The sequence below is a fragment of the Eleutherodactylus coqui genome, chromosome 1, assembly GCF_035609145.1.
Source record: "Eleutherodactylus coqui strain aEleCoq1 chromosome 1, aEleCoq1.hap1, whole genome shotgun sequence".
In the NCBI taxonomy this organism is placed as follows: domain Eukaryota; kingdom Metazoa; phylum Chordata; class Amphibia; order Anura; family Eleutherodactylidae; genus Eleutherodactylus; species Eleutherodactylus coqui.
Window position 1 is genome coordinate 313,366,880 of NC_089837.1, and position 26,424 is coordinate 313,393,303.

At 44.3% G+C, this 26,424-nt stretch overlaps 1 protein-coding gene across 1 annotated transcript in view; it reads right to left on the bottom strand.

Moving 5' to 3' along the window:
- The window catches only part of LOC136574055 (protein argonaute-1), a 90,234-nt gene that overhangs the window by 43,509 nt on the left and 20,301 nt on the right, over window positions 1-26,424 (bottom strand). The window contains exons 2-7 of the mRNA XM_066574987.1: window positions 4,853-5,036; window positions 3,776-3,896; window positions 3,504-3,685; window positions 3,190-3,326; window positions 2,835-2,969; window positions 2,498-2,585 (exon numbers count right to left, since the gene is read on the bottom strand). Of these exons, the coding sequence (XP_066431084.1) occupies window positions 2,498-2,585; window positions 2,835-2,969; window positions 3,190-3,326; window positions 3,504-3,685; window positions 3,776-3,896; window positions 4,853-5,036 (847 nt within the window). The remainder of the gene's footprint in view (window positions 1-2,497; window positions 2,586-2,834; window positions 2,970-3,189; window positions 3,327-3,503; window positions 3,686-3,775; window positions 3,897-4,852; window positions 5,037-26,424) is intronic.

The window sequence follows — 26,424 nt, forward strand, 5'->3', positions numbered from 1 at the left end:
TATATATCTGGATATTCCCTACCGCTAGGTCTATTCTAGATAAGCATTGGTATGTGGATGAGTAGCAGGAGTATTGTTTGTTTGTGGGGTGCCGTGTTCTCCATATGTCTATCAATGATATCTCGTTTATTAGTTTACCTAGTGGTGTCAGGTTCCTTTCTTCGTTTGCGTTTCCTGCCCTTAGTCTGTCCTGTGCAGGGTTAATGACCGAATTAAAGTCGCCTATGATAAGGACTGGAATGTCCGGTTTATCTGTTATGAATCCTATAACTTGCCTCATTATCATGTTATTATATGGTGGCGGGATATATACTGAAGCTATAATGCATGTGTAGTTGTAGATTCTGCAGTGTAGGCATATAAAGCGGCCTTCTGGGTCAATTTTTCGTGAGAGACATTTAAACGGTATATTTCTGTGTATCACTATGCTGACCCCCCTGGAATACCTCGTGTGTGTGGAGTGGAAGCTCTGACCCATCCCCCCTATTTTGAACGTGTCCGTATTTTCTTTTGATAAATGTGTTTCCTGCAAGCATATAATAGCCGGGCCTTGTTCCTTGATGACTTGCAGTACTGCTGATCGTTTTGTCTGGTCACTCATACCTCTCACGTTCCACGATACGACCCTTATCCTACTACCCATTTTCCTTGTTTTTTGTTTTCCGCAGGGTTATTATTTTCTGGGCGCCTCCACCCCTTTTTGTTTTTATGAGTGAGTCGCACTGGGAGGGTCCCCATCTCTGTATTTGTGTCTCGCCCGTGTCACCCCGTATATGTGTATGTGTATTACTGTTTGTTCTCCGCATAGGGCTTCTCCAGTAACATTTTGGTTTGGTCCCCCACATCCCCCAGTACAGACATTTATCCACATTTACTATACATATTTTCGTTATTTGCAACACATTTATCATTTGTACATTTACGTTGACATTTCTTCCCCTTATCCCACCCTGAATCATTTTTCTATCGTTTAACCTTATCCCTTTTAACTGTATCTTATCTAATATTCCCCTAATATGCGAGAGAGAGACCAAACAACAGACACCCCCAACATGTAACTCACTGATCCGTTGTCTCATCGGATCGGGGTACCAGTCCTCCATTCTCCTACGCGATGCATCCTGTCGTCCCAGGAGCTCCTTTCAGAAATTTTCGGTTCCCTTGGCATGAACGTTTCTTTAGGTGCAGCCTCTTCATGGTGTCTTGCGCGGCGATCTTCCCCTCCGAATCTGTTCTTCATTTTGATCTATCCAGGCACCTGCATCTTTTGGGTTTTCAAAGAATTGTGTCGTGCCCAGCGCCGCCACTCTCAGTTTAGCCGGGTACAGCATCCCGTAGGGCACTTGTAGGTTTCGCAGTCGTCTTTTTATTTCTACAAATGTTGCTCGCTTCTTTTGTATTTCCGTGGAGAAATCTGGATAGAAGGAGACTTTCACGCCATTATATTGGATTTCACCCTTTTCGCGGGCCTTTTGGAGTATGGTATCTCGGTCTCTGTAATGCAGTACTTTGATGAGTATCGGTCTGGCTGGAGCCCCCGGGGGGAGGGGTCGTGTCGGTACACGGTGGGCTCTTTCGACTGCAAACATTGCAGTTAGAGTGTTTCTTCCGAACAATTCGGGCAGCCATGTTTCAAAAAATTCTGCAGGGTTTCTTCCTTCCGTCTTTTCTGGGAGGCCCACAATCCGCACGTTGTTCCTTCTTGACCTATTTTCTAGGTCGTCTACCTTGTTCTGTAGATATTGTATGTCATGCAGATTTTTTTTCCACGTCTCGTTGCATCGGCTGTATTGCGTCTTCTACGTCGCTTATACGTTGTTCAGTTTCTGTCAGACGCTCTGATATTTTTCTCATATCTTGCCGTAGCAGGTTTATATTACTTTGCATCGCCCCCATCTGCATATTAAGGTTGTTCAGTGATGCGTTGCCTTTAGTGATTTCGCTGAATATTTCTTTCAACGTAGGCTCCCTGGCGCACCTTTCGTCCTCCTGCCTTTGATCTTTTTTGGCGGCATCTTCTGCACTTTGGGAGGTGTCTCGTATAGTGCTTTCTGAGGTGTCTGCGTGATTTGCGCTGTGCGTGCATATGCCTGGGCTGCTTGCATTATTCATGCTGTCTTCTGTGTAGTGTTCGTCTGGATTGACACTGTTTGCACCTTTATTTTTGTAGTTGGGGTTGTCTGCCTGACTTGTGACTTCCTGCTTATTTCCAGCATGATCTTGTACAGCATGTAGACTATTTTGTTTTTCCTTGTCCTTGCTGTGTTTAGCAGGGTCCGTTGTTGTGTTTGCTTTGTCTGCTCTTTCCTTTTTACTTTCACTTTCTGCATGTACTGTGTCTGCAGCTTCTTCCTCCCCTCCTGCTCCCTCCGTTTGTGTGGTTCTCTGTGGGCTCTCCCTCTCTCCCCTCTGTTGTTTTGGGCTTATGGAGTCCTGTTTTCTGCCCCCCTCCTCCCTGGCATACCTTGCCAGCTAGCATATCTGTGTATTTACTTACGTTTGGTGGCTGGCAGGTCTACGAGTCACATTACAGACTCTGTATTTTCTTTTCATCTGTCCGCAATGTGTGACTTCTACTTTCAAACCTGTCCAAAGATGCAGAAATAGTATCAAATGTCTTTCTGTGCACTAAAAACACATTGGGCATGCATGTTCATATACCCAATCAATGGACAGGGTCCTTAAGGGTGAAATTCAACAAATGGTGCAGGCAATTGATAAATTAACCAAACCAAGGATATGAAAGGTAAAAGAATAGGAAAGTTAATTAAACTTTTGACAATTATATACTATCTTAGCACTATGTTCATGCCTTGTAATTCTTGGGTACACACCTTTGATCTCTTTAGTGAATCGCACCCTTTGCGAGTCTGTAAGTGGTTTGGGCTGTTCATCAATGTTTCGAATATCCAAAACCTCACACATGAATTCTATGACTGGTTGAGCCTTATAAAAAGCAGTGGCAGATACTGAACAAAGAGAAACAGAGTTAAAAGAGGCAGTTTAAAGAAAAATCTCAGATAACAATGACAGATCAGAAGGAGTATATTAAACATAGTGTTTGCTCCAGTAATAATTAGAAGCAGAAAGGGACCCTGTGTACATAAATATGATATAAAGGAGTATAAATAAACATTTATGATTAACGTGTTACATAGAATAGAAAACCAGACTGACGATTCCTCTCACCATCAATGTTGAGCATCATGTTCCACATGGCTGGGCGTACAGATTGATGGAAGCCAAACCAAACTTCACGCCCCCCTCCCAGTGGGTGATAGTAACCTTCAGGAGGTGAGAAGAAAGACCGGCCCACTGGAGTATACCTACAAAGAAAATCACCAAGTACATTTCATAGAATCGTAGAGCTGTAAGGGACCTCCAGGGTCATCTGGTCCAATCCCCTTGCTCAATTTCAGGAGCTGCAGCATAAACATAGCTTGTTGCATTTCCTTCTACTTTCAATAAAAGTCCAAGACATAGAAGTTAGTTCATCTCCTTACCTCATTGAGGCCAGATGCCTCATCGCTACATCTAGTGCCTGCACAGATTCTAGAGGAAGCTGAATTCGCCCACTCCCCAGAGCTTCATGTAGCATCCGCCAGCTCACCACGGCCATCCATTTAATGGACACTTTAAATATCCTATCCTTTCCCTCACCAGGTATGGTTACCTCAAAATCGACCTGCAAAGAAGAACATTATGTAGGTTACTGTTATACAACGTTTCTTGATTTAATACACATGGCTCCCCAAACTAGATGTAAAGCTTTTACCCTTTCATGACCAATAGGCAATGCTGTAACTGTATAAATATTCTTCTTTCCATCATATACTGGTTTTCGGTCTCCAAATATCTGTGGCTTGAAATGTTGGACCATATATTCAACAACTTCCCTGAAAGTATACATTAGAGGTCTGGGTCAGATAAACAGGATGAGTTATGTAATAAGAATGCGAAGTACTAAAATTTCTTACATTATATAATACATTATATATGTGCGTTGAAATAGAAAAAAAAAGGGAATAATGCAAACTAGTGTATTTGGGGCTGTAGACTGTGCATGATAATCGACAGACAGCACATGGTACCATTATATTACTATAAGGCTATGCACTTTGTAAGTTTTTAATATAGGCCATGTAGAAAAAAAAGGCATACTATTCCTGTTCACATCACAGACGAGAAATAGAACATGCCAATGTCAATGTGCTGAACTGAACAGCACACAGAACTGTGTCCATGTGCTGTCCAATGTTAAAGTTACGGAAGAGCCTCTCAGGCACAACTTGCATGGCTAGTTCGCACATAGACTTTAGGAAAGGTTTTTTACAGCTTAATAGGCTGAAATCCATAGCAGGTCTGGGGACCTTCACAAGCCTTCAGGCTGCCAATGAGACTGAACAACACCTAGCGATCTAGTCTCGGGTGGATACAGGGATTATCCTCCCTCTGTCCAGCCATTTAAATGCCACAGTGTGTGTCAGCCACGGCACTTAAAGGGTTGATAGTCGATCGAAGTCATCATCAGTCCTAGCTGCTGTAGCTTGGCGTCAGCTGCCTTGGACAGCCAGCATGTACCATGTATAGAGCAGACTCAGCTCCCAAAAACATTTGATATGCATGTATGATGGATCTGTTGTATCTTGTCTCCACCAGAATAATGAGTGGAGAAATGGGTTAGCTGGGGCCAGCAGTAGGAAAGGGCCAGGCTGACAGCTGTACACGCCCATCTGGGCGGTAAGCTTCTTAATGGCTGTTTAACAGCAGGCCTCTGCAGCATGCCATGTCAGCTCCTTGGATCTACAGTGAAAGCTAATTTTTTTCCTTTTATACAGAGACAAGGATTCACCTGTTGACACGCCTAGGACATTTGTCTGGCTTAATGTCCACTTCATAGTGATAGACATCAATCTTGGGAATGTCCACTTCAAAGTAGTTGGCAAGAAGTTTTATTGGTTTCCCAACTGTGCCAATCCCAGGACGCCTTGGAGCTTGGAACACTTGCTGTAATGGTGGAATAAACCCACTTTGGGCTATTAGAGAGAAATAAGGAGAAAAGGATTCCATTTAGCACAACTTATAGTTCTTCACAGCACATTTAGCATATTACGCGTGTTAATTGAACAGTGTACATTAGGGTGACTACCCAGTACAGTTTTTTTTTTCACTGCGAAATTCGCAGCGGTTTTTTTATGCAGGGGTCTGTGGGACTTGTAATGTTTAAAATCGCGATTGCGCAAAATCGTGATTTCGCAGTAAATTGCGATTTTAACATTACAAGTCCCATAGACCCCTGCAGAAAAAAAACATTGTGAATTTCGCAGTGAAAAAAAGAACTGTAGTGGGCAGTCACCCTTAAGGAGTAACACAGGTGAAAAAAACTTGATCTTTACCAACATTTTTGGGGGTTCATAGGGATTGTAGGAGATTTAAAAAAGCATGGTTGCTTACTAAAAGAAGCAGCACCTCTTTTGTCCGAGTTGCACTCAGTTGACAAACCATGGACAAAAGTGGTGTGATTTATGTAACATTAGCATGATTAGTCATGATTTTCTTATACAACACCCTTAAATCACTGAAATGCAAAGTATAGCTTCTCCTCTTCAGCCTCTTTTGACAATATTATTTGCCTATTAATTTAGCAGTGATTTTTTTTGGCTCTTAAATATAACCAGTTCCAAATTTTTGATAGGAAAATACTTGAGTCATGGAACCAGTCCAGTCAGAAACCTAGAATTACTAGGCCCCATTCTAATACGGCACATCCACTGAAGCAGCCATCGTAATCTGAGAGAACAGCCAAATACACTCCACAGAGTGTGGGACAGAAGAATATAGCTGAACCGGACATTTGCCACAGGTTCCTTATCCCACTGTGCTATGCCAACCATAGAAAGGCTTTTGCGTTATTCCTCCCATTTCAACAATTATAGACATGCACACTTGGCTTTCTTCTCCTTTGCTTCACTGGGCCCCAGCAGGGCTGAATTCTGGGGTGTGAAAATATAATTGCACTGTGAACATCAAGCTTGCTTCTGCTGGCACATAGTAATGGGGTAAAGCCAGGCTAGTACAGAGATGCCAACTAAAAGATTACATCTGGTTTATACCAGGTCCTAAAAAGCATGCCAACACAACCTAACAACTAAGGCTATGTTCACATGTGGAAGATTTGACATGGATTCCATGCCAAATCTGACAATCTGCAAGCCCTGCGTGTGGATGGGGTATCTGCAACCCTGTTTAAATACAAAGCAAATTTTACATATGGAGTTTTGGTGACGCCATAGAATACAATTTATTGTGGAAGTACGAGGCATGATACCGTTTTCTTGGATTCCACATGGAATAAAACAAAGATTAGTTGAACTGAACAGGCATGGGCCCGATCCTCCTGCGGATCCACAGCAGTGCGTAGTGCCTAATCATGGTAGGAGTCCCAAGTGTTGGCATTGGATTTTTGCCAAGGAAACTACATGTCAGATTCTCATGTAATGTGTGAACATACCTTTAGTCATTAGCTCCACTAATATACATGCGGTCATATAAAATCAAGCACCTAGAAGAAGTTGTCGTTTCGCTGTTACATCTCAGACAGGTATGCAAATAACTAGTTGTGTTGTGATCAGATGAACGGTCTTGTCACATGAGGCCCTAAAAGTGGTTCCACCCAAGGTTGGGACATCGAAAACCAATATATCGAAATATCGATATACCACTAATGCTTTGGCGATACTTTTCATCGATATTGTTATGTCCGATATATCGGTAACATCGATAGTTTAAGGTGATATTATATCGATTTTTGTAAAGAAGAAACATGTCTTGTGGTCCGGTGACCAGATTTTCTTTCTTTACATTCCGCCCTTTTCCTTGTGTTGGTACAGGATGGAGTTTTGCTGGAGGCACTAATGAACTTATAAACAAGTTCTAGAAACTTTTGGAAAGTGTGAGGTGACTGTCACCAGTAAGGTTTGCTCCAGGCAAAATAACTCTCAGAACAAGTGGGGTCTTCGGCCCTTTTTCCACATGCGCTTGTTCATTGCGTTAGACGCAGGCTCTGAACGCTTGCGTCTAACACAATGGCTGTGGGCAATGCGATCTAAATATAAGCATTTCCACATGCAGATGGAGGGCTGAGCTGAACACACAAAGGTCGCGTCCAGAAAAGGAGACGCAACATGACGTGCGTTCAGCGTTCAACGCGAACGCAGTGCCCATAGAAACGATAGGAGACCCATCTAACGCAATTACAATTGTGTCAGGGCACTGCGTTTGCGTAACCAGGCCCTGCATTGTTTACAAGTTGCCATGGAGACAGTTGGTCCCTCAGCGGCAACTTGAAAAAATGCAGGGCACGCAGCCCTACAAACACACACACACACACACACACACACACACACACACACACACACACACACAGAGATCATGCTCACATCCTGTCAGGTCCAGCGTCCATCTTGGAGCATTGTGAAGGGAGAGCATGCGAGCAAATTAATATTTCTTGGCTCATTAGATAACGATTATTGGGGCCAATGATAAAAAAAAACAACTTCTGGCATCTGTAATTTTTTATTTTCATTTGTAACTTTAATATATTTCCATGAGGTTATCAATAATTAGAAGTTAATAATAAATTCAACAGTTTAAAGTTTTAAAAGAAAACTATAATTATTTTTTTTTTGTTGATTGTTGCTTTATTAACCCTAGACCTTATGCTGTATAAAAATAAAACAAAAAAACCCACGATATATCAAAATATAGATAGTTTTCCACCGATATTTTATTGATAGTTTGTTCATACTATCGACTATCGATATTTTTGTGAAGCACCTTGTGACTCCTTGGCCTCTTGTGTGACATTTCTTTTTCTTTCGTGAATACACTTAAGAAAAAATTATTTATTAGATTATGTATTAAGTGCATTATTTGTTAAAAGGACCAGTGTTTTCACTGCAACACCTTTTATCGTTTATATAATTGAAAAAAATCGTTTAGGGTTATTTCTGCTCTCTTTAGCGATCAGTCTTTCTGCCTCCTCCTTGGCAGTTTTGATCTTTTCTTTTCATAATTAGTTTTTTTCTCTGTATGCTTTTAGCGCTTCTTCACTGCCTTCTTGTTTTAATAATTTAAACACTTTCTTTTTTCACTTATTGCCTCCCCTTACAGTCTTCTTGCACCACATTGGTTTCCTTCTACTTGTAGTTCTTTTATTTTTGAAGGGTATGAACAACTCAAATGAGGCAATTATGATGTTTTTAAACTTCTCCCATTATAAAATATTGCCAGTGGGTGTCCGCCCTTAGGCTGCTCTCATGCAGCCCGCTTTTTGCCACGCTAATCGGAGTACAACGCTCCCATTGATCTCAACGGGGCCTCGCACAGTAGCGCTTGAACACAGCGTTTCTAAGGCGACGATTTTTTAGCGCTCTATTTTCGTGTGTTTTAGCGCATGTTAACACATCTCATCACTCAACATAATGATGGAATGCGTTGAATGCTGTCAAATGCGTTAAAAAATGCAGCGCAAAGTAGAGGTAAAACGCTGCGGTTTCAGACACAGTGTTTTGTGAACACATGTGTGACAGCAGCCTTAGGGACTTGAAATATACAGTCATCAGACAGATGCACTATAAATTGGAGCATCTACAAAAATGTCCATAAGGCCGCCTGCAGACGAGCGGAAATCCCGCCGCGGGATTTCCGCCGCTGAAAGTCTGCATAGGAGTGCATTACAATACGCACTCCTATGCAGACGGCCGCGGTTTGGCCGCGCGAAATCTCGCGCGGCAAACAAACCGCGGCATGTTCTAATTTTCTGCGGGGCACGCACTCACCTGGCCGCCGGCTCCGGTCTGCGCATGCGCCGGCTGCGCGGCAGCCGGCACATCAAAGAGCCGGGGCCGCCAGGCGCGGGTGAGTAAGCGCTCGTCCCTGCAGGCTCTGGGGTCGGATCGCGCGGCGAGATTTCTCGCTGCCGGATCCGACCCGCTCGTCTGCAGGCGGCCTAAAGCGTTAAACAGATATGCAGTCATTACACAAACTCCTAAAGTAAATTTCTGGGAGCGAAATGCTAACATAAAAGGCTGTTGAACTCTTGAAATGTTAAGTATACCCAACTTCTTAGGCCGGTCTCACACAACCAGATTTCTATTGCCGAATTCGCAATCATCACCTGAATGGACGATCCGTGGAATAGCGCGCCTATTGAAAAAAATACAACATTCGCATGTCCGCTCAGATGAGCAGATAGCGATTTCCGCAAGGGATTTAAAATCTCAGCATGTTCTATTTTTGTGCAGAATCCGCACGGACGGCTTCCATTGAAGTCTATGAAGATTGAAGTCTATGAAGTCTGACCTGCAGCCCATCTCCAATTAACATTGTGGATAGGCTGCAGTTACCCGCATCAGCAACAGTCCTTTTAAATATGTACTGCACATAACTGACGGCGAGCGTCTGTGGTCATCTGCAGTACAGAGAATGAAGGTCAGAGATGGAATCCGCTGCAAGATCCCAGATGCGGAATCCGACTTGTTCATGTGAAACCAGCCTTACATCTGTCTTAGCTGTAACAGTTTCTTCTGATGCCGTAAGGATATGTTCACATGTGGTGTACAAGCTGCATATTTCCCACTGTGCATTTGTGTGTAGTATAAAATACATAGGTTTTTACAATAAAAGCCAGGTGAATGAGATTTCAAGAAAGCTCATCTACTTGCCGTGGGGAAAAAAAAAAAATCTGCCAACGTATGCTGTAGATTTTCATCCTCTCAAATGAGGACTTCAAACAGACAGCATATGGACCGGATTTAAAAAAATAAAAAATAAAAAATTATAGCATCTCCTTTACTGGTCCAGTTTCACGACCAAAAATAACCTATGCATTAAGGGCTCCATGAAAAATCAGACATCACACAGATGGCATCCATGTGCTGTCCAATGATTTTTGCGCTGCCCAAATTTTCATGTGACCTTTCAGAAATAACTAAGCTTTATCCTGCCGTAGTGTGTGCTTTAAACAGGATTTTACATAAAGACAAACCCCTCCCCCTTTCCGGTTTTTATAATCTCTTCTGAACAGACTAACCTTTAAGTTTACTGTCCATTCACAGCTTTCATACAACCAGGTCTCAGTGATTCCTGCTATGTTGCAGTTGTCCCTCAGACAATATTACTTCTAGTTCATCAACCTTATTAGTCAGACTTTTATCATTAGTCACCATATATTTTAGAAGGTTTTGGTTATTTTTAGTGTTTCCCTATTAACTGTTCTGCAAGGTCTAACTCTACTAACCCCTCACACTGCTCCACACCCATTTTGATTACTTCATCCAAGGTCACAGTCTACATTATCTTTGCCTCTATCTCTCTGGTTGCCCTTCCCGCAGCCCCAATTTGCAATTTCTCAATTTTTTTAATTAGCCGCACACCCAGCCAATACATCAACAGCAAAAACAATGAAGGGTGCTGTCAAGTGTTCCAGAAAATCTAATTATTGGTAAGTGTAATATAATTACACTTATCGTAATTTATAGGCGTACTCCATGATCTGTCCATCAGATCATGGAGTAAGCCTATAAATCAAATAGAAGATAGAATTTTGTAAAAACTTTATCAATACGAAAACATCGATTTTAGGACAAGATTACCAGAAATTAGAGTTCTGTTCTTTAAATAAATATTTTCTTTTAAAACCCTTTGAGATTAAATATTTTTTCGCCTGTTTTTTACCAACTCTTTAATTAATGAAGACCTTTACTTTTTGCCTTCTAGCCCCCAAACATAATAAATTTGGATAGGTTGTAACCTCATGTTTCTTAATATACATTGTGAGCCTAATTGCTTTTAAAAGTGGTTCAGTATCTTTAGCTAGAAAGAAGGGTTATCTAGGGAGAAAGGAGTCAGAATCCACTTCATCTTCACATTCAAGTTCTTCCTAAGAAGTAAATATGTCAGAATATTTAAAGGGTTTGTCCAGTTGTAAAATATTGATGGCCTATCCTTAGTATATGATATCAATAGCAGATTGGTGTGGCTCTACCACCTGGGACCCCCATTAATTAGTTGTTCGCTGGCCCAGTGCGCTAATGCACGGAGCCAATTTCTGCAAAAAGCAGATAGTGTCGTACCAACTGCAGTGGCCAGGCTTGGTATTACAGTCAAAGTTTCCATTAAAGTGGATGGTCTACAATACCAAGTCTGGCCACTGCATTGAGAACGGCGCTGTCTGCTTCCTACAGGAATCAACTCAGTGTATTAATCATTTACATGAGCTAATTCTTAGTCTCAGGTAACGAACACCAATCAGCTGACGAATGAGCATTCGTTCAGTAGCGCTTTGACTCTTTTACACGACCAACATGACGGAACATTCATACCCGATAACTGGGCTGTGTAAAAGGGCTTTATTTTAAGGTCGCTTCCACATGGGTGACAGCAAGATCGCTGCGATGTACACACGATTTTGTAGCGTCAGTCAGGATCTGTTCTTGGGAAAAATGCAGCAGCCCGTCTCTGTTACCCGCGATTAAAAAAAAAAAAAGAACGATTTTGTAGCGAGAAAGTTAATACGATTTTCTAATATAGAAATCGCATTGCACGAAAATTGCAAGTTTGTGCTATGCAATGCGATAAACAAGGAGGCTCCGTAGGGGAGCTTGGGCTACAAAAAACAAAAACAAAAATGCAAATCTCGGCTGTATAGAGCATGCCGCGACTTTGTAGTCTCACAATGCAACAGCTTACAAAATATGGCTTGTGTGGAAGAACCCATTGGAAGGCATGGCCTTCACACAGACAAAGCTTTCTTAGTTACTGTAATTTAGTATATGCTGCTCATAGCTTAGTTTTATATAGGGCACATTCCTTAAACCAAGTCTTCGTTAACACCTTCTTAGACTTTTTCGCAGGAAAAAGCAGCTCATTAGCACACATATGGGGGGGGTGGGGGGGAACAATACTGACACTGCCCTTAGAGCTCGGATACTAGAAGGTGGTGGAGTAGTGGATTTACGAGGACTATCCATACTGCCGCTACAGGAAGCCTCAGTATTGTTAACAAGCACCCTCCGCCTTCATGTGAAGGGTGTGATCCATGGCCTAGCTTTCTGCTCCTACCATTGGTGGCATATCCAGATGAGTCTTTAGCTTTAGTGGCAGGAAGCCAATTATGCCACACATTCCAAGCTACTGTACTCCATTTTCATCAGCAACTACAGGACCACTTCATCCAGGGCTGCGAAGTGAAAGTATATCATGCCGTTCATGCAAGCTCTGAGGAACAAAGAGTAAAGTGACATTGCCAAGCTGCAACCTGCCAATGACGGGCATTGGTCTGACTCACTGGGTACTACCGCATGAATGCAGACCTCCTTGGACTGCAAACCCAGAACAAGCAACTATAAGGCTGAATGCCCACGAACAGATTATCGCTGCGGAATTCGTGGTCAGACAACCACTGCGAATCCCGCAGCAATCTCCATCCATAGACAAGCCATGTTAAACAGTTCTCCCCTGCCCACGAGCAGAAATTAACTGCGAATCGCAGCAGGTTCTATTTTGTGCGGAAAATTGCACAGCTGGCTTCCATTGCAGTCAATGGAAGCCATCCGTCCCGCAATACTTCCGCTGTGAGCACTCAGGAAGTATCGCGAGAATCAGCGTCACAGCCCAGCGCCGACACGTTATGCGCTACGCTGCGTCGGCCGAGACACTCGTGGCAGATCCAGGCAGGCGAGTATGTGTCTCAGGGTGCTGGGCCTGATTTCGCAGTCAGAATCAGACCCAGCTGTGTGGCATGAGGCTTAAACAATATAAAATTAGGGTTAAGATACCCCATGCCAGCCCCAGAAACCCAAAGGACTCTTCATCCAGGGACAGAAAACAAAAAAGGAAAGTTTTTTTTCTTAAATACCTGCAATAGGCTTCCTGTCCCTGGAGGCAGACCCTGTCTTGTGGCACGGTCACAGGCGATGTGAAAATATGCCATTCTTTACCAGCTAAAAAAAGAGTGGAACTAATGCATTTTGCTCATCCATAATGCATACAAAGGCACCGATGGTTAGCATATAACATTATAACAGACAAGCCACTCATTCAGACGGTTTATTGGTTTCACATAGGTGCATTGATGTTTATTACGGAGACGGATATGTGCTAACATACAGCAGATGTATAGGGAACACAATGATAACACTTTTTAAATCCCTAAGGCCTCATGTCCACAGGGAAAAAAAAAAAAAATTTTAAATCCGCACCGGATCACCAGCGTGCGTGATCCACACTTAAAATTTCCCATTGGAATGCATTGACCACCTGTGGGTAAATAGCTAGCCACGGATGGTATTTTAGGCCTCATGTCCACGGGGAAAAGAAGAATTAAAATCCGCAGCGGATTTTAACTCTTCTCCCGCACGCAGATCCACACCCCATAGGGATGCATTGACCACCCGCGGGTAGATAAATACCTGCGGATGGTCAATAAAAGTGATTTTTTTTTAAAAAGGAGCATGAAAAAAAAAAACGTGACATGCTCCATTTAGGTGCGGGTCTCCCGCGGGGACGGCTCCCGCAGGCTTCTATTGAAGCCTATGGAAGTCATCCAGCACGCTGAGCACATCCGCCGGACGAAGAAAGAAGATCCGGCCGCGAAGAAGAGAAGATCTGCACGGTCACTGTGGGTAAGTTTATTCTTATTTTCAGCCCTCATGTCCACAGGGCAGGAGGGACCCGCTACGGATTCTCAATGGAGAATCCGTAGCGGGCCTGATTTTCCCCGTGGACATGAGGCCTTAAAGTGACTTATATTTTTATTGTAAAATCACAAGCCAATACTCACCTCCCACAAGTCCGCCGCCATCAGCTCCGGGCCTCCACTCTGACGTAGCGATCACTGAGCGCCATAATTGGCTGCAGCAGGCTGTAACGTCCCATAGACTGCAGCAGCCTTTACACAGTACATCAGAGCTGGGTGGGAAGGAAGCTGATTTTACAACAAAAATAAAGCTATAAGGCCAGACTCACGCAGGAGTAAGTGTACGTCCGTGTTACAAGTGGTAGCTCACAGGCAATCAATTATATTCCCTTACGCAGTTTTGCGCACATTAGCATATCGGTATTGTGTAATATGCGAGCGCAAAAAGAACGCAACATTTTCTATTTTGTCGTGTATATACGTGTGAGAGCCCATACACAGTTTCATTGCACATAGGCGATGTGTAGATCATCACTAAGCGCCGGTGCCAGAAATCAAAAATAGATTTAAAAAAAAACAAAAACAGGTGTACGGAATATGACAGTGCGCGAGTACGCGGTTACGCACAGTACAATTTTGCCATACACGGCAGTACTCCAGGTCACAGCCGGCTCCACAGCTGTAAAAATGCTTTAAAACGCTGCAGGATCCACTGTAGTATTTGACGCTTACAGCACTCCTTTAACCCCTTGAATGGCATGCCCGGAAATTTTCCGGGACGAGCTCCACTGCCCATAGCGATATAGCCCAGAAGATTTCCGGGCTATGTTTCACTATGGGAGCTGCAGAGCACACTGCCATAAGCTGTGGCAGTGTGCTCTGCCTGCACACACCCACACAGAACAGTGCAGGACTTTGAAAAAAGAAGCAGGAAGATATTACCGATCTGCCAGCAATCTCCCACTTCTATTTTCAAACTCCTGCACTGCTTTGTTTACAGGTTGCTATGGAGATCATTGGCTTGTCAGAAGCCAACCCATGGTCTCTGTGGCAGGGAGAGCTGATGCTTGGCTATCAGAGGAGAGCCGGGCACCAGCTCTTACACAGCAGAGAATGGAGAAAACCTACCATCTCTGCTGTGTTAACCCTTTACATGCCGCGGTCTATGCGACTGCAGCATGCAAAGGACTGTCACCTTCGGACCCCCGGAATGTAATCAGGGGGTCCTGATGGGTCTATGTGGAAGTCCCCTAAAACCAAAAAATTTATATAAGAGGAAAAAATAATTAAAAAAGTAAAAACAAAAACCTTTGTCTTCCTTTACTATGTAAAAAATTAAAAACAAAATTACACATGTGGTATCCCTGCGGCGTAATGATCCAGAGAAAGAAGATAGTACATTATTTAACCCCTTAATGAAGCAGACCCTTTTTTTTTCCCCCTCCCCGTTTAAAAATCATAACTCCTTTATTTATCCATCGACATTACTGTATGAAGGCTTGTTTTTTGCAGAACGAGTTGTATTTTTCAATGGTTCTATTTAAAGTACTATATAAATGTTCTGAAAAACTTTTACAAAATTGTAAGTGGAGTAAAATGAAAAAAAAAAAAAAGGCATTCCACCATATTTCAGTGCGTTTTGTTTCTACAGCACACAAACTGCAACAAAAATGACATCATAACTTTATTCTACGGGTCAGTACGATTACTACGATACCAGACTTGTATACGTTTTTTTTTTCTTTTTTTTTTGCTGTAGCACTTGTATTTTTTTTCAAAGATTTATATATTTTTATTATTTTCTGCTGCATCTTCTGCGCGCAATAACTTTTTTATTTTTCCGTCAACATAGTTGAGCGAGGGCTCATTTTTTGCGGGATGTCCTGTAGTTTACGTTAGTACCAATTTGGAATACATACAACTTTTTATTGCATTTTTTCTGGGAGACAGGGTGACTAAAAAAGTGCATTTCTGCGGTCTTTTCTTTGGCTTTAAACATGCACAGCTTTTTAACGCAGTGGCTTGGTTGACTACTGACAACCAGGTTACTACTGTAACTGCAAAGCATGAAGAAACCTCAGATCCTTGCAGTTTAACCTCTTAGATGCCACAATAAATATCAAATGGAGACTGTAAGCAGATGATAGGGGAAGAGGGGTTCCATTTTTCAGTCATCTGCATGCTACAATGGGCTTCCATGGAAGGCAGATGCCTCATCCGTGTCTCCACGTGTGCAATGTACCACAGCCTATTAGACCCTGCCAGAGTCTAATAGGCTGATGCCATAGACCAGGGGTCCCCAACTTCAGTCCTCAGGGACCACCAACAGGTCATGTTTTCAGGATATCCTATGGTAAGAACACCCGTGGCAATGTCTGAGGCATTGCCACTTAATTACATCACCTGTGCAACGCTGGGGAAAGCCTGAAAACATGACCTGTTGGTGGTCCCCGAGGACTGGAGTTGGGGAACACTGCCATAGACACTGTAGAATGCACAGAATAAGTAATGCAGTTTACTGTCCTAGTGGTCAAACGATCACATCTTCCTGAGGGACTAGTCTTGTATAACAAGTCTAACATTAGTATGAAGGAATGCTGCCTTTCAACAGGTGGCACTGTGGAGGTATTGTTCCATCTCCCTTATTTGCATATTACCTGGAGGAGCATGAATGGCCTTTTAAGTCTCCTCACTCACTCACCTTCTAGGTGCTCTCCTTAAGGAGAAAAGATAGTGGGAAAACGAACATAAATCTAGTCTTTTTGCAGATGACATCCTCCTCACTTTATCCAGGAAGGGGGGGGGGAAGGGGTAGGAGAATCGTCCCTGGTATGATTCCTCATGTTCTGAGAAGTCTGTTAAGGCCAGGTATTTCCAGGAAAGCGGTCCATGGCTGCCAGGCTTTGAGGAATAGCTCCATGTTATCTTGCCTCATGGCCAACAATTTTTCGTACATCATCATTTTCAATATACTTGTAATAACTGGATTAAGTGAGTGAGTAGGTAAAAGCCACTGGGAAGCAATGTAGATTTTAGCGGCCATGCAAATATACTGTGAAAGCTTATGTTGTTGGTTGTTAAAGCCATGGGGCTTGTCCACTAAGAGGCAGGTCGACAGGGAAAGGGGGAACGTTTTACCCAGGACTCTAGATATAAAATTGGTCACCTGCCTCCAGGGAGACCTCACTACCAACCACGTCCACCATGTATGGGATGTCTATTCCAAAATGTCACATCCCCTAAAACAGTTCAGAGAAGTGCTTGGACAATATCTATATAGATTGTTGTAGGCACTAGGTAGGATCTATGTAGAATTTTAAGCGACAATTTGGCAAGTGCTACTTGATGGCTAACTTACAAGATGAATGAACAGCAATGCTGCCATTGGGGTAAGGAGAGATATTAAGATCCGATTCTCAACGTTGCATGAATGGAAATTTTGCTCCCACTGGGGGGCTGGTTCATGTTCGCATATGATAGGGATACCATGCCTGTCCTACCAAGAAGCGGAGGAAGCTGCAGATTTGCTCCACCCTCTTTCGGCCCCACACTAGGGGAAGCCCTCTTGCCACAACCACCTATCTCTCCAAATATGGGGAAATCTCTAGGAGATTCCCTGTAGCGCCGCCTCCCTCCCTCCCTCTCCTTGCTAAGGGGGATTCCTTCAGCCCCCCAGGGAAGCGAGACCGTTTTTATGTGAAAACGCCTTGCTTCCAGGGGTATTCAGAAGGATTGCGAGGGTGATATCAGGCTGTGAATCACGGTCCAATATCGCCCTTATCAGTGTGCAGGAGCCCTATCCCTTTTTCTCAGTCGGTGCATGTAACCCAAGAGCACACATTTGTAAATCAAGAGTTTTCTCAAGCACACCCAATGCAAATCATTGAGGGCTTCATCAGTAAGATCAGGTGTGCTTCATAAAGCAAATCAAATACCTGGATTGTCTATGTGCCTCTCACACACCACGTGAAACGCTTGCGCAAAAAAATACAAAATGCACTAATCTTGACTTGTATTAGGTGCATACAGGCCAAGAAAATGCATGAGGATTTGTTGAAAGGCAGCAATAGGCAATGCAAGATACGCCTGTGGCTCGCAGGAGAGAGCGCTCACAGAGAGCCCCAAGTCAAGAGAGTGGTCCAAAAAGCTAGGCCACTATCACAAAAATGGATTTGTATTGCGGAATCCAAGGCTGGCATCCGCACCGCAGTTCTGCAGCAAATACCGTTCATAGCATGCTATGGAAAAATCACTTCTTCCTGCACACTTGCGGAATCGAATTGAGATTTCTGCACACAGAGGTAAAAAGATCATGCTCTATTTTCATGGACAGCTACCATTGAACTTAATGGAAGCCGTCCGATTCGTGCCCCTTCCGCAATTGATATTGAGGAAAAGTTGTGAATTCCGTGTCATCGCCAAAAAAAAAAAAATAGACAAAAACATTTGTACTGTGCATGTCCGTTGGTGAGCTGTCTAGACCATCTGCAACAGAAAACACAGGTGTGCGTGTACGTCGGCACAGGGTCGGATTCTGCTGTGGGCTCCTGCATGCGCAATCCGTCCCGTTCGAGTGCAGGCAGCCTTAGGCTAGGGTCACACAGGGCGGATTTGCCGCGGTTCTGCCGCAGCAGATCCGCCCGTGGCAAAACCGCCCGCGGCCGCTAATCTCGGGATTAGCCAGCCATGTGGACGAGGTTTCTCAGAAACCTCGTCCACACGGGACGGCTAATCCGCTGCGGTAAATCCCGTTGAAACCGTGGCTGCGGCCGCCGCAGCCGCGGTTTCAAAAGAAGCAGCATGTCTGTTTACAGACGGTTTTTTGTTTATTTATGTTACGGCCGCGCTCTCCTCTATGGGAGAGCCGGCCGCAACGGAAATGCATGCGGCCGGACCGCTTCAAAGCCGCCGCGGCTTAAACCGCGGCGGTTCTCCCGGCGGAAATCGCGCGGTTTTTGCTGCGGCCAAACCGCGAGATTTCCGACGGGAATCCGCCCTGTGTGAACCCAGCCTTAGTAAAACGCTGCAGGAGCTGGCGCTGAGCAGGCATATTGCACTGTGCATGACAGAGTGTCTTGCATACGCCGTCTTCCTGGTTTTATTTTTTTTAATTTTCCGCTGTTGCTTAGCGACGTTGCATATAAACACCGCACTTACGCAATGTAACGCAATTGTGCATATAAATTAACACATTGAAATCCGATGGGTTATTTTCCCATGTGGGTTCTGTCCATATTGCAATTGGACGGAACTCACACAGGAAAATCCTTTGTGTTAATGCACCCTTAGCCACAGAAATGTTAGTATTCCATTCTGTGGAGTGACTAAACAAAACTAGAACTTTTTGGGCCTATGGATGAGTGGCATCCGTGGAGGAGGAAGAAAGGGACATCCCACTGTTGGGCAAACGTTAAGAAGAAAAAAAATTGCAAGGGAAAGCAAGTTACTGCTTTCATTTTCTAAAGAATGTGTAAAAAATGAGAGCTGGAATCTCACTAGTTGCTTCACTCTCTTTGCACTAGATCCGATAAATCTCATTGTATATTTTGCAGTTGCAAAAACCGTCGTAAACATAGGCCTCCTGCAGATGGGCGGAAATTCTGCGGCGGGATTTCCTGCAGAATTTCCACCCGTGCCCGCTGCCATAGGATTGCATTACATAATGCAATACTATGCACACAGCCGCGATTTGTCCATGTGAAAACATGCGCAGAAAACAAATTGCGGCATGTTCCATTTCTGTGCGGGTCTCGCAGAGGCCCACACAGAAATGTCACTAGTGACACGCCAGCTCCGCTCTGTGCATGAGCCGGCTAGGCAGCAGCCAGCACATAGAAGAGCGGAGGAGACGCGGGAGCAGGTGAGCCCCACTGGTCACTGCAGGGGCACAGCTCGCATCCCGTTGGGAGAATTCATGCAGTAGGATCCGACCTGGCCATCTGCAGGTGGTCATAAGTAATAAATACACAACTTTCTTTTTTTCATTGCATTCTACATAGTTACGTAAAAGGGTTTTCCCACATTATACTGTTTAATCTATTTATTTAGCTTTAGAATCTTTTCTGCCTGTCGGTACATTTACAACGATGTTTACATATTCTATATATTTATCTGAAGTACTATTTTGAGGTACATCTGATTATTACTTTTGTGTTTTTTGCAAAGTAGTTTTTTTTGCTTTTACATCCCCACGTTCCAAGAACCACAATAGTTTTATTTTATTTTTTTAAATCACCAAAATAAAAAAAAAATTCCACAATTTTTTTTAAATATTTTTTTATAGGGTATAGATAAAATGTTACCTTTTGTCCGCCTGCAGATGGTCGGGTCGGATCCAGCTGTGAGAATTCTCGCAGCGGGACCCGACCCGAACGTCTGCAGAGAGCAGTGCAGGCACTCACCTCTCCCGCGGCCCTGGCTCTTTCATGTGCTGGCTGCGGCGCCTGCATAGGATTGCGTTTGTTAACGCAATCCTATGACAGCTTCCAGGGGCCAAATTTCCGCGGGAAATCCCGCCACGGAATTTCCGCTCGTGTGCAGCCGCCCTTATTCTGTGGGGCGATACAATAAGGCTCCCTGTCCACGGACGTGATTTCGCCAGCAGTAAACCGCCGGCAAATCACGCAGTCTGAAACTTTCCATAGCATTGCTATGGAAAGCGCCAGCCCCCTGTTAACAATGATTCGCAATCATTCTCCACTCGTGGCCGGCAATTCGCAGCATGCTGCGAATTGCCCCGACCGCCGGAGATTCGTCTGCGGCTCCTGCTCCTGGGCAGTGGCTCCCACCGCAGGATACCGCAATGCCCGTGGACAGAGGGCCTTAGAGTGATACCAAATTAAGTACACTCTAAAAATTAATTAATTAACAAAAAAAAAAAAAAGGAAAAAAAAAAAAATCAAGTGCCTAGTTATATGTGAGGCAGATATGTAAGTGTTTAGAGTTGTGGTGTGATTAAATGAGGCCCTAAAAAGTGGTTCCACCCCTGGTCTACTCTTACAGGCTCCTTGTGTATAGTGGATTTCTTTTCTGCTTGTGTAGAGCTTGTTGACCACTAGATGCCTCTACAATGCAATCAAAGACACTTTTGCCCAGTTAACAGAATTTGAGAGGAAGCACATTAATAGAACACGAGAAGCTGGATGGTCATATCAATGAATTGCCAACCTCCAGGGCCACTCTGACCAGATGGTTTGGAGGTCTTGGACCAGTGGAGGCTTGAGGGCACACACACAAAGGGACTGAGACCAGGACACCCTCGACAGACCGCCAGTAGAGGGGATTGTCTGACAAGCACGAGCAGCTCCAACTGTTTCGCTGTCCACCATCCAGAGACAGGTGGCACCATTGTTACACCCCTGTGTCTGTCAGAACCATTTCCAGGTGCTTAGCTGAGGGTCATTTGGGCTCATGGCACCCATTACGTGTACGTCCTTTGACACCCATTCACTGTTGCCTCAGTTTGCACTGGGGTCTTGAACAATGAAACTGGACTGTTACTGAGTGGAATCGGGTAGTCTTCAGGGTAGAACGCAGATTTAGTTTGAGCACTGAAGACAGCTGAGTATCTGGAGACCAAGCAGCCTTATGCCAAGGTGTATCTCAGAGGGGCTCTGTGGAGCCCCGAATTATAAAAGGATCCCTCAAAACACTTCTGCCCTTGCCCCCTCAGATGTCATTTAGGAGGGTTAAGGTGGGGCCATGCATCCCTTGTGGAAAAATCATAATTCCCCTTTTTCCCCTATACCTGATCAGGAGGCCCTCCGATCAGGAATTAAGGCCCAGCATATTTCTGATCCTGATTTTATCTATTCAGCAACATCAAGTATGGCACGTAAATTATAACCAGGTATGCCATTCAGGGGTGATACTGAGCTTACATCGCAACATGGGTAGATGAGTTTCATTCAGATGGCCCACCCGATTACAAAAATATAACAGATATCGGGATAGGACCTTTGCACAACTAATAACACTTTCTAAATGATTTTCCCCTTAATCTGCCTCAGATTCGTCCGGTCTATGGGAAATAACAGAGGTGTTAAGGCCCGTTTAGACACACAAATGATCGCTCAAAAGATGGCTTTTGAGCGATCATTTTGCATAATCTGCTAATTGATTCCAATGCCTATTAGTACCAGTTAGCAGCGTGAGCCACTGGGAGCTGAATTTATACAGAGGACCACCCTCTGTTCTCTAAATATATTCCTTTGGTTCTGCCAGCGGGGCTGACAGCTGAGACAATGCAATCAGCTGTTCTCAGCGGTCCCCGGGCAGAGCACAGCATCTGGTCGTCTTATCAGCTGTTCTACTGAATGATTGGCACATTTAAACACAACGATTATCGCTCAAAAGACTGCTTTTGAGCGATAATCGTTGTGTCTAAATGGGCCGTTAAGCTTTACTGACAGGGTAGTTAGCATCCTCCTGTCACTAGCTAACTTTATTGCTATCATGATGAAGACTTCCTGAGGCCTAATGCATATCAGAGGCCTCTCAGATGTGAGGGAGGAAGGGGAAATTAAAACATTGAATTCATCTTTCCTAGTATCCTGAGCGGCAAATTGCTATGGATAGTTGTGGGCCACTATCAATATCTCTATATCACAGTGCTGCTCAGGTATCTCCACAGTCCCGTTAAAAAATGAATGGAGCACTGGTGCACTTGCATGATCAGGGTTCCATTCCTTCTCCTTACTGTAGGTTGTGTAGTAGGGGGATACAGGACCTCTATTCTTGAGATTGGTGGGGCTCTCAGCAGTAAAACCCCCACGGATCAGCAAGTTATCCCATATCCTGTAGATAGTTTGAAATTCTGGTATAAGCCCTTTAAATACATACTTATTAGAAAATTGCATTATTTCCTATTCTATAACTAACTAAATAAAAAGTACAAAGTGGACAACGATCCAGGCCTGGACAAACAAAGATGGCTGCATCAGCTTCTCAGACTACCTGATAGACCAATTATACCTATAATACACAGTATAAAATACTACACCTGCTTTGATTAACCAGTGCTGGCCAGTCATATCAGCATGAAATGTTTTAAGGCCCTTTTACATGGGACAATTATCATGGAAACCGCTTGTTATATGGAGCAGTTTACAGTATAAGGGTGTGTCTCTCACAGAGCAGCTACTGGCTTGCGATCAGGTCGGCAAGATCACACTCCCATTGGCGGCCACAGCTGGGTTAAATAGCAGTCTGGTACCCGTTACATGGGAACATACCCCAATTGCGCAGTTTAAATGCATACAATAAAAGAACCAGCAGAGATAAAAAGGGTCTACCGGATGCATACTAATCCAGTGTGCATTAGGTAGTAAGAAAAGCGGTTCATCCATCTTTTTTTTGCAGACCCAAAGGGTTGCTTTAGGCTGGGTTCACACGGGGTGGAATTGCCACGGAATTTCCATGCCTACTTTCTGAACGGAAATTCTGCCGGCAATCTTAAATCCGAGCCCAAGCAGCAAAGTGGACGAGATTTGCAGAAACCTTGTCCCCACGCTGTGGACAAGCAGTTGTGGCCAAGCCGCGCTGGAACTGACATGCCGCGTTGAATTCAAAGCCGCAGCATGTCAATTTTTTGCCGTTTTCGCTATGGGCTCTCTCCTCACTAATCGGGAGAGACTGCCACAGCGGAATACAGGCGGCGAAGCCATTTCAAAACCCACTGCCTTTAGCTGAAAAAAAAGACACATGTTCGTCTCCAACTCTCATGTATCCTTTTACAAAACTGGATCCCATATTCATGATGTGTCCATACAAGGGATTAATCATATTTTTATGGCCATCTCAAAAACATCCTGGGGGAATTTAAGACCTGCATATTAAATGTCATTTCTGCTGAAAATGCAATTAATGTATGAAGATGTGCAAAACCTCTTCATATACTGGGCACATTTCAGGCAGTCCATCAGATTCAGCCATAAATTATACTTGAAGTGGCATGAGCCGGCATAAATTTAAAAAGTCGGAAATGTTTTGTGCTGGCGATGCTTGCTTCAAAATTGAGTCTTTCAAAAGTTTCGCATGATAAATTCCCCTGTGTGTAAATGAGGCCAGAAAGTACTGAGTTAACTTGTTAACTCAATTAGCAGCTAAATACTGTAGTACTGTAATTCTGGAGCAGAGCTGTATGTGGAGATATACAAAAATACAAAAATCCAGACAAAATAAGTGGAGCAATTGTAAAGATAAATCATTAGTAAGCAATTCCTTGGAAGGGTCACCGTTTTATACGTGCACTCAAGCAGCTAATAAAGAATGCGTTGTAGGCAGAGGGGTTCACGGGTAGGAGATCGGACGCCAAAATCCCCATTGTGTCTTTTTATCCTAGGCATGTATTTAAAAAAAAACAAAAAAAAAAACTTGGGGGTTGAAAGAAGATGAGAGGGAAGCCCCAACTCTCAAAAGAGTGCAAGGGGCTTCTGAAGTGGAAAGAGGAGGGGGGGGGGGGGGGGTGTTGCCAGGAGAAAGATCATGGGCTACAGCAAACACAGGCGCACTTTTTCTTTCTTTTTTCTTGTAGCCACAAGGCCTCACAAGCTCCCTATTGTCATGCAAATTAGCTTGACGGGACACTGTTTTGGCGGGAGACAATAAAGATGTTGAATTAAACAAGACATTAACCCCACTGCTGCCATTCTGGCCTGTAGTAAATATGTGAAAACATCACCAGGGCTGTTTGTAATTAGACGTTCAAAGACAGGTTATAGGACAGCAAGGGGGATAGTTAGGGTGAATTTAAAGAGTTACTGCTGTAAGATATAGAATATCACTATGTAACACTTTTTCCATATACCAATAATTAATATTATATATATAAAATACATACACACAGTGTATGTGGTAAAAAAAATTCCAGTTTGAATAAAGTAGGTGTTCAATAGAAATCGCCACATATGGCATGAAAGTGGATTTTCAGGATAGGTCATCAATAGTTAATCAGCCTGGGTCTGTCGCTCTGGACCCTGACTGATCAGCTGAGTGGGTGCAAGCTGGGTATTATTGTATCTTGTCACTACCGGAAGCTAGGGGTTTAACAGGGCTTGGATGGAGGAGCGCCCCTGTCACACCCCTAGCTCCCGATAGGCTGACTTCTGTAAGGTCCTAACAGCAGCGTCTGTATAGATTTTCGCCTGGGCTGGAGGGTTAGAGTTAGGGTTCATATTGGGCTTACTTTATTAGCTATAAATACTTGCATGCTACAGGGGTAACATGGAAGCATTTAGAATTAATAATTTAAGCCTAACATGAAAACTCACCCTAACCCTAACCGTACAGCCCAGACAACAATCTGTACAGATGCTGCTGTTAGGAGTTTCCCCAGAGCAGCCGTCCCCCTAGCATCTCCCCTGGGCAACCTGTAGCAGACACCTCCGTGCTGCAGCAATCCCCCTGCACTGAAGCAGTGCCTCCGCTCTCTCACTGCTCCGGCTGTGCTGCGCTGCCGCCACTGTGTCTCCTGCCAGTGCCACACCCGCCCAAAGCCTTGCTGCAGCACTTAGGGGATTATAGACCGCTCTGCCTCTCCTGCCACCGCTGGCTCTGCATATCCTGTGTCAGCGCTGCAAATACACAGAGGTCAGAGCGGATGCCTCCGTTCAGACCTCCTTATAGTGGTCGGCGCTTGTAACTGCAGGCACGGCTCCCATTGATTTCAATGAGAGCTGTGCCTGCAGTTACAAGCGCTGGCTACTACACGGATGCCTCCGCTCTGACCTCGGTATTAGGCCTCCTTCACACAGGCGATGAAGTCACAGGATTTTCTCGCGTTGCGACAATGCTACAAATTGCATGTATGTGAAGCCCATGCTTTCCTATGGGTCCCTTCAGATTTGCAATGTTTTGTAGCACGTGACATTGAGAGTCAAAAACGTCACAGGTTTCGCGATATGCACGCGACTTGCAAGGTTTTGTAGCCCATGTTTCCCTATGGAGCCTTCATCTCTGTTGCATCACTCTAAACTAAGCCCTAGCTGCAAAAAAAAACAAAACTATAAAAACATAACCTTAGGCTAGGGTCACACAGGGCGGATTTGCCGCGGTTTTGCCGCAGCATATCCGCCCGCGGCAAAACCGCCCGCGGCCGCTAATCCCGGGATTAGCCAGCCATGTGGATGAGATTTCTCAGAAATCTCGTCCACACGGGATGGCTAATCCGCTGCGGTAAATCTGGTTGAAACCGCGTTCTCCTCTATGGGAGTGCCGGCCGCAGCGCGGCCGGGCCGCTTCAAAGCCGCCGCGGTTCTCCCGGCGGAAATCTCGCGGTTTTTGCTGCGGCCAAACCGCGAGATTTCCGACGAAAATCCGCCCTGTGTGACCCTAGCCTTAGAAGCATTGTCCAGCTTCACTGCATCTTCTCCCTGGCACTGTTCATCATCATCTCTTCTGGCCGGGGATTGAAAAATCCCCGCCTCCTAGAAGCACTGCCTCTGATTAGCTAAGCATCACAGCGCTCAACCAGAGCCAACGCTCAATGAATGGCTATGATTGGTTCATCGAGGCTGGCTCTGATTGGCTAAGCATCACAACATTTAGTCAATCAGAGGCAGCGCTTCCGGGAGATGGTAACAAACAGTGTCTGGGACCGGAGGGTGGGGCGGGGGAGTAAGATGCAACAGAGCTGGACAGTGTTTCTAAGGGGATATATATATATATATTTTCCTGCAGCTAGGGCTTATTTTCGGGGTAAGGCTTTCAAGACTCGCCTGCCCACC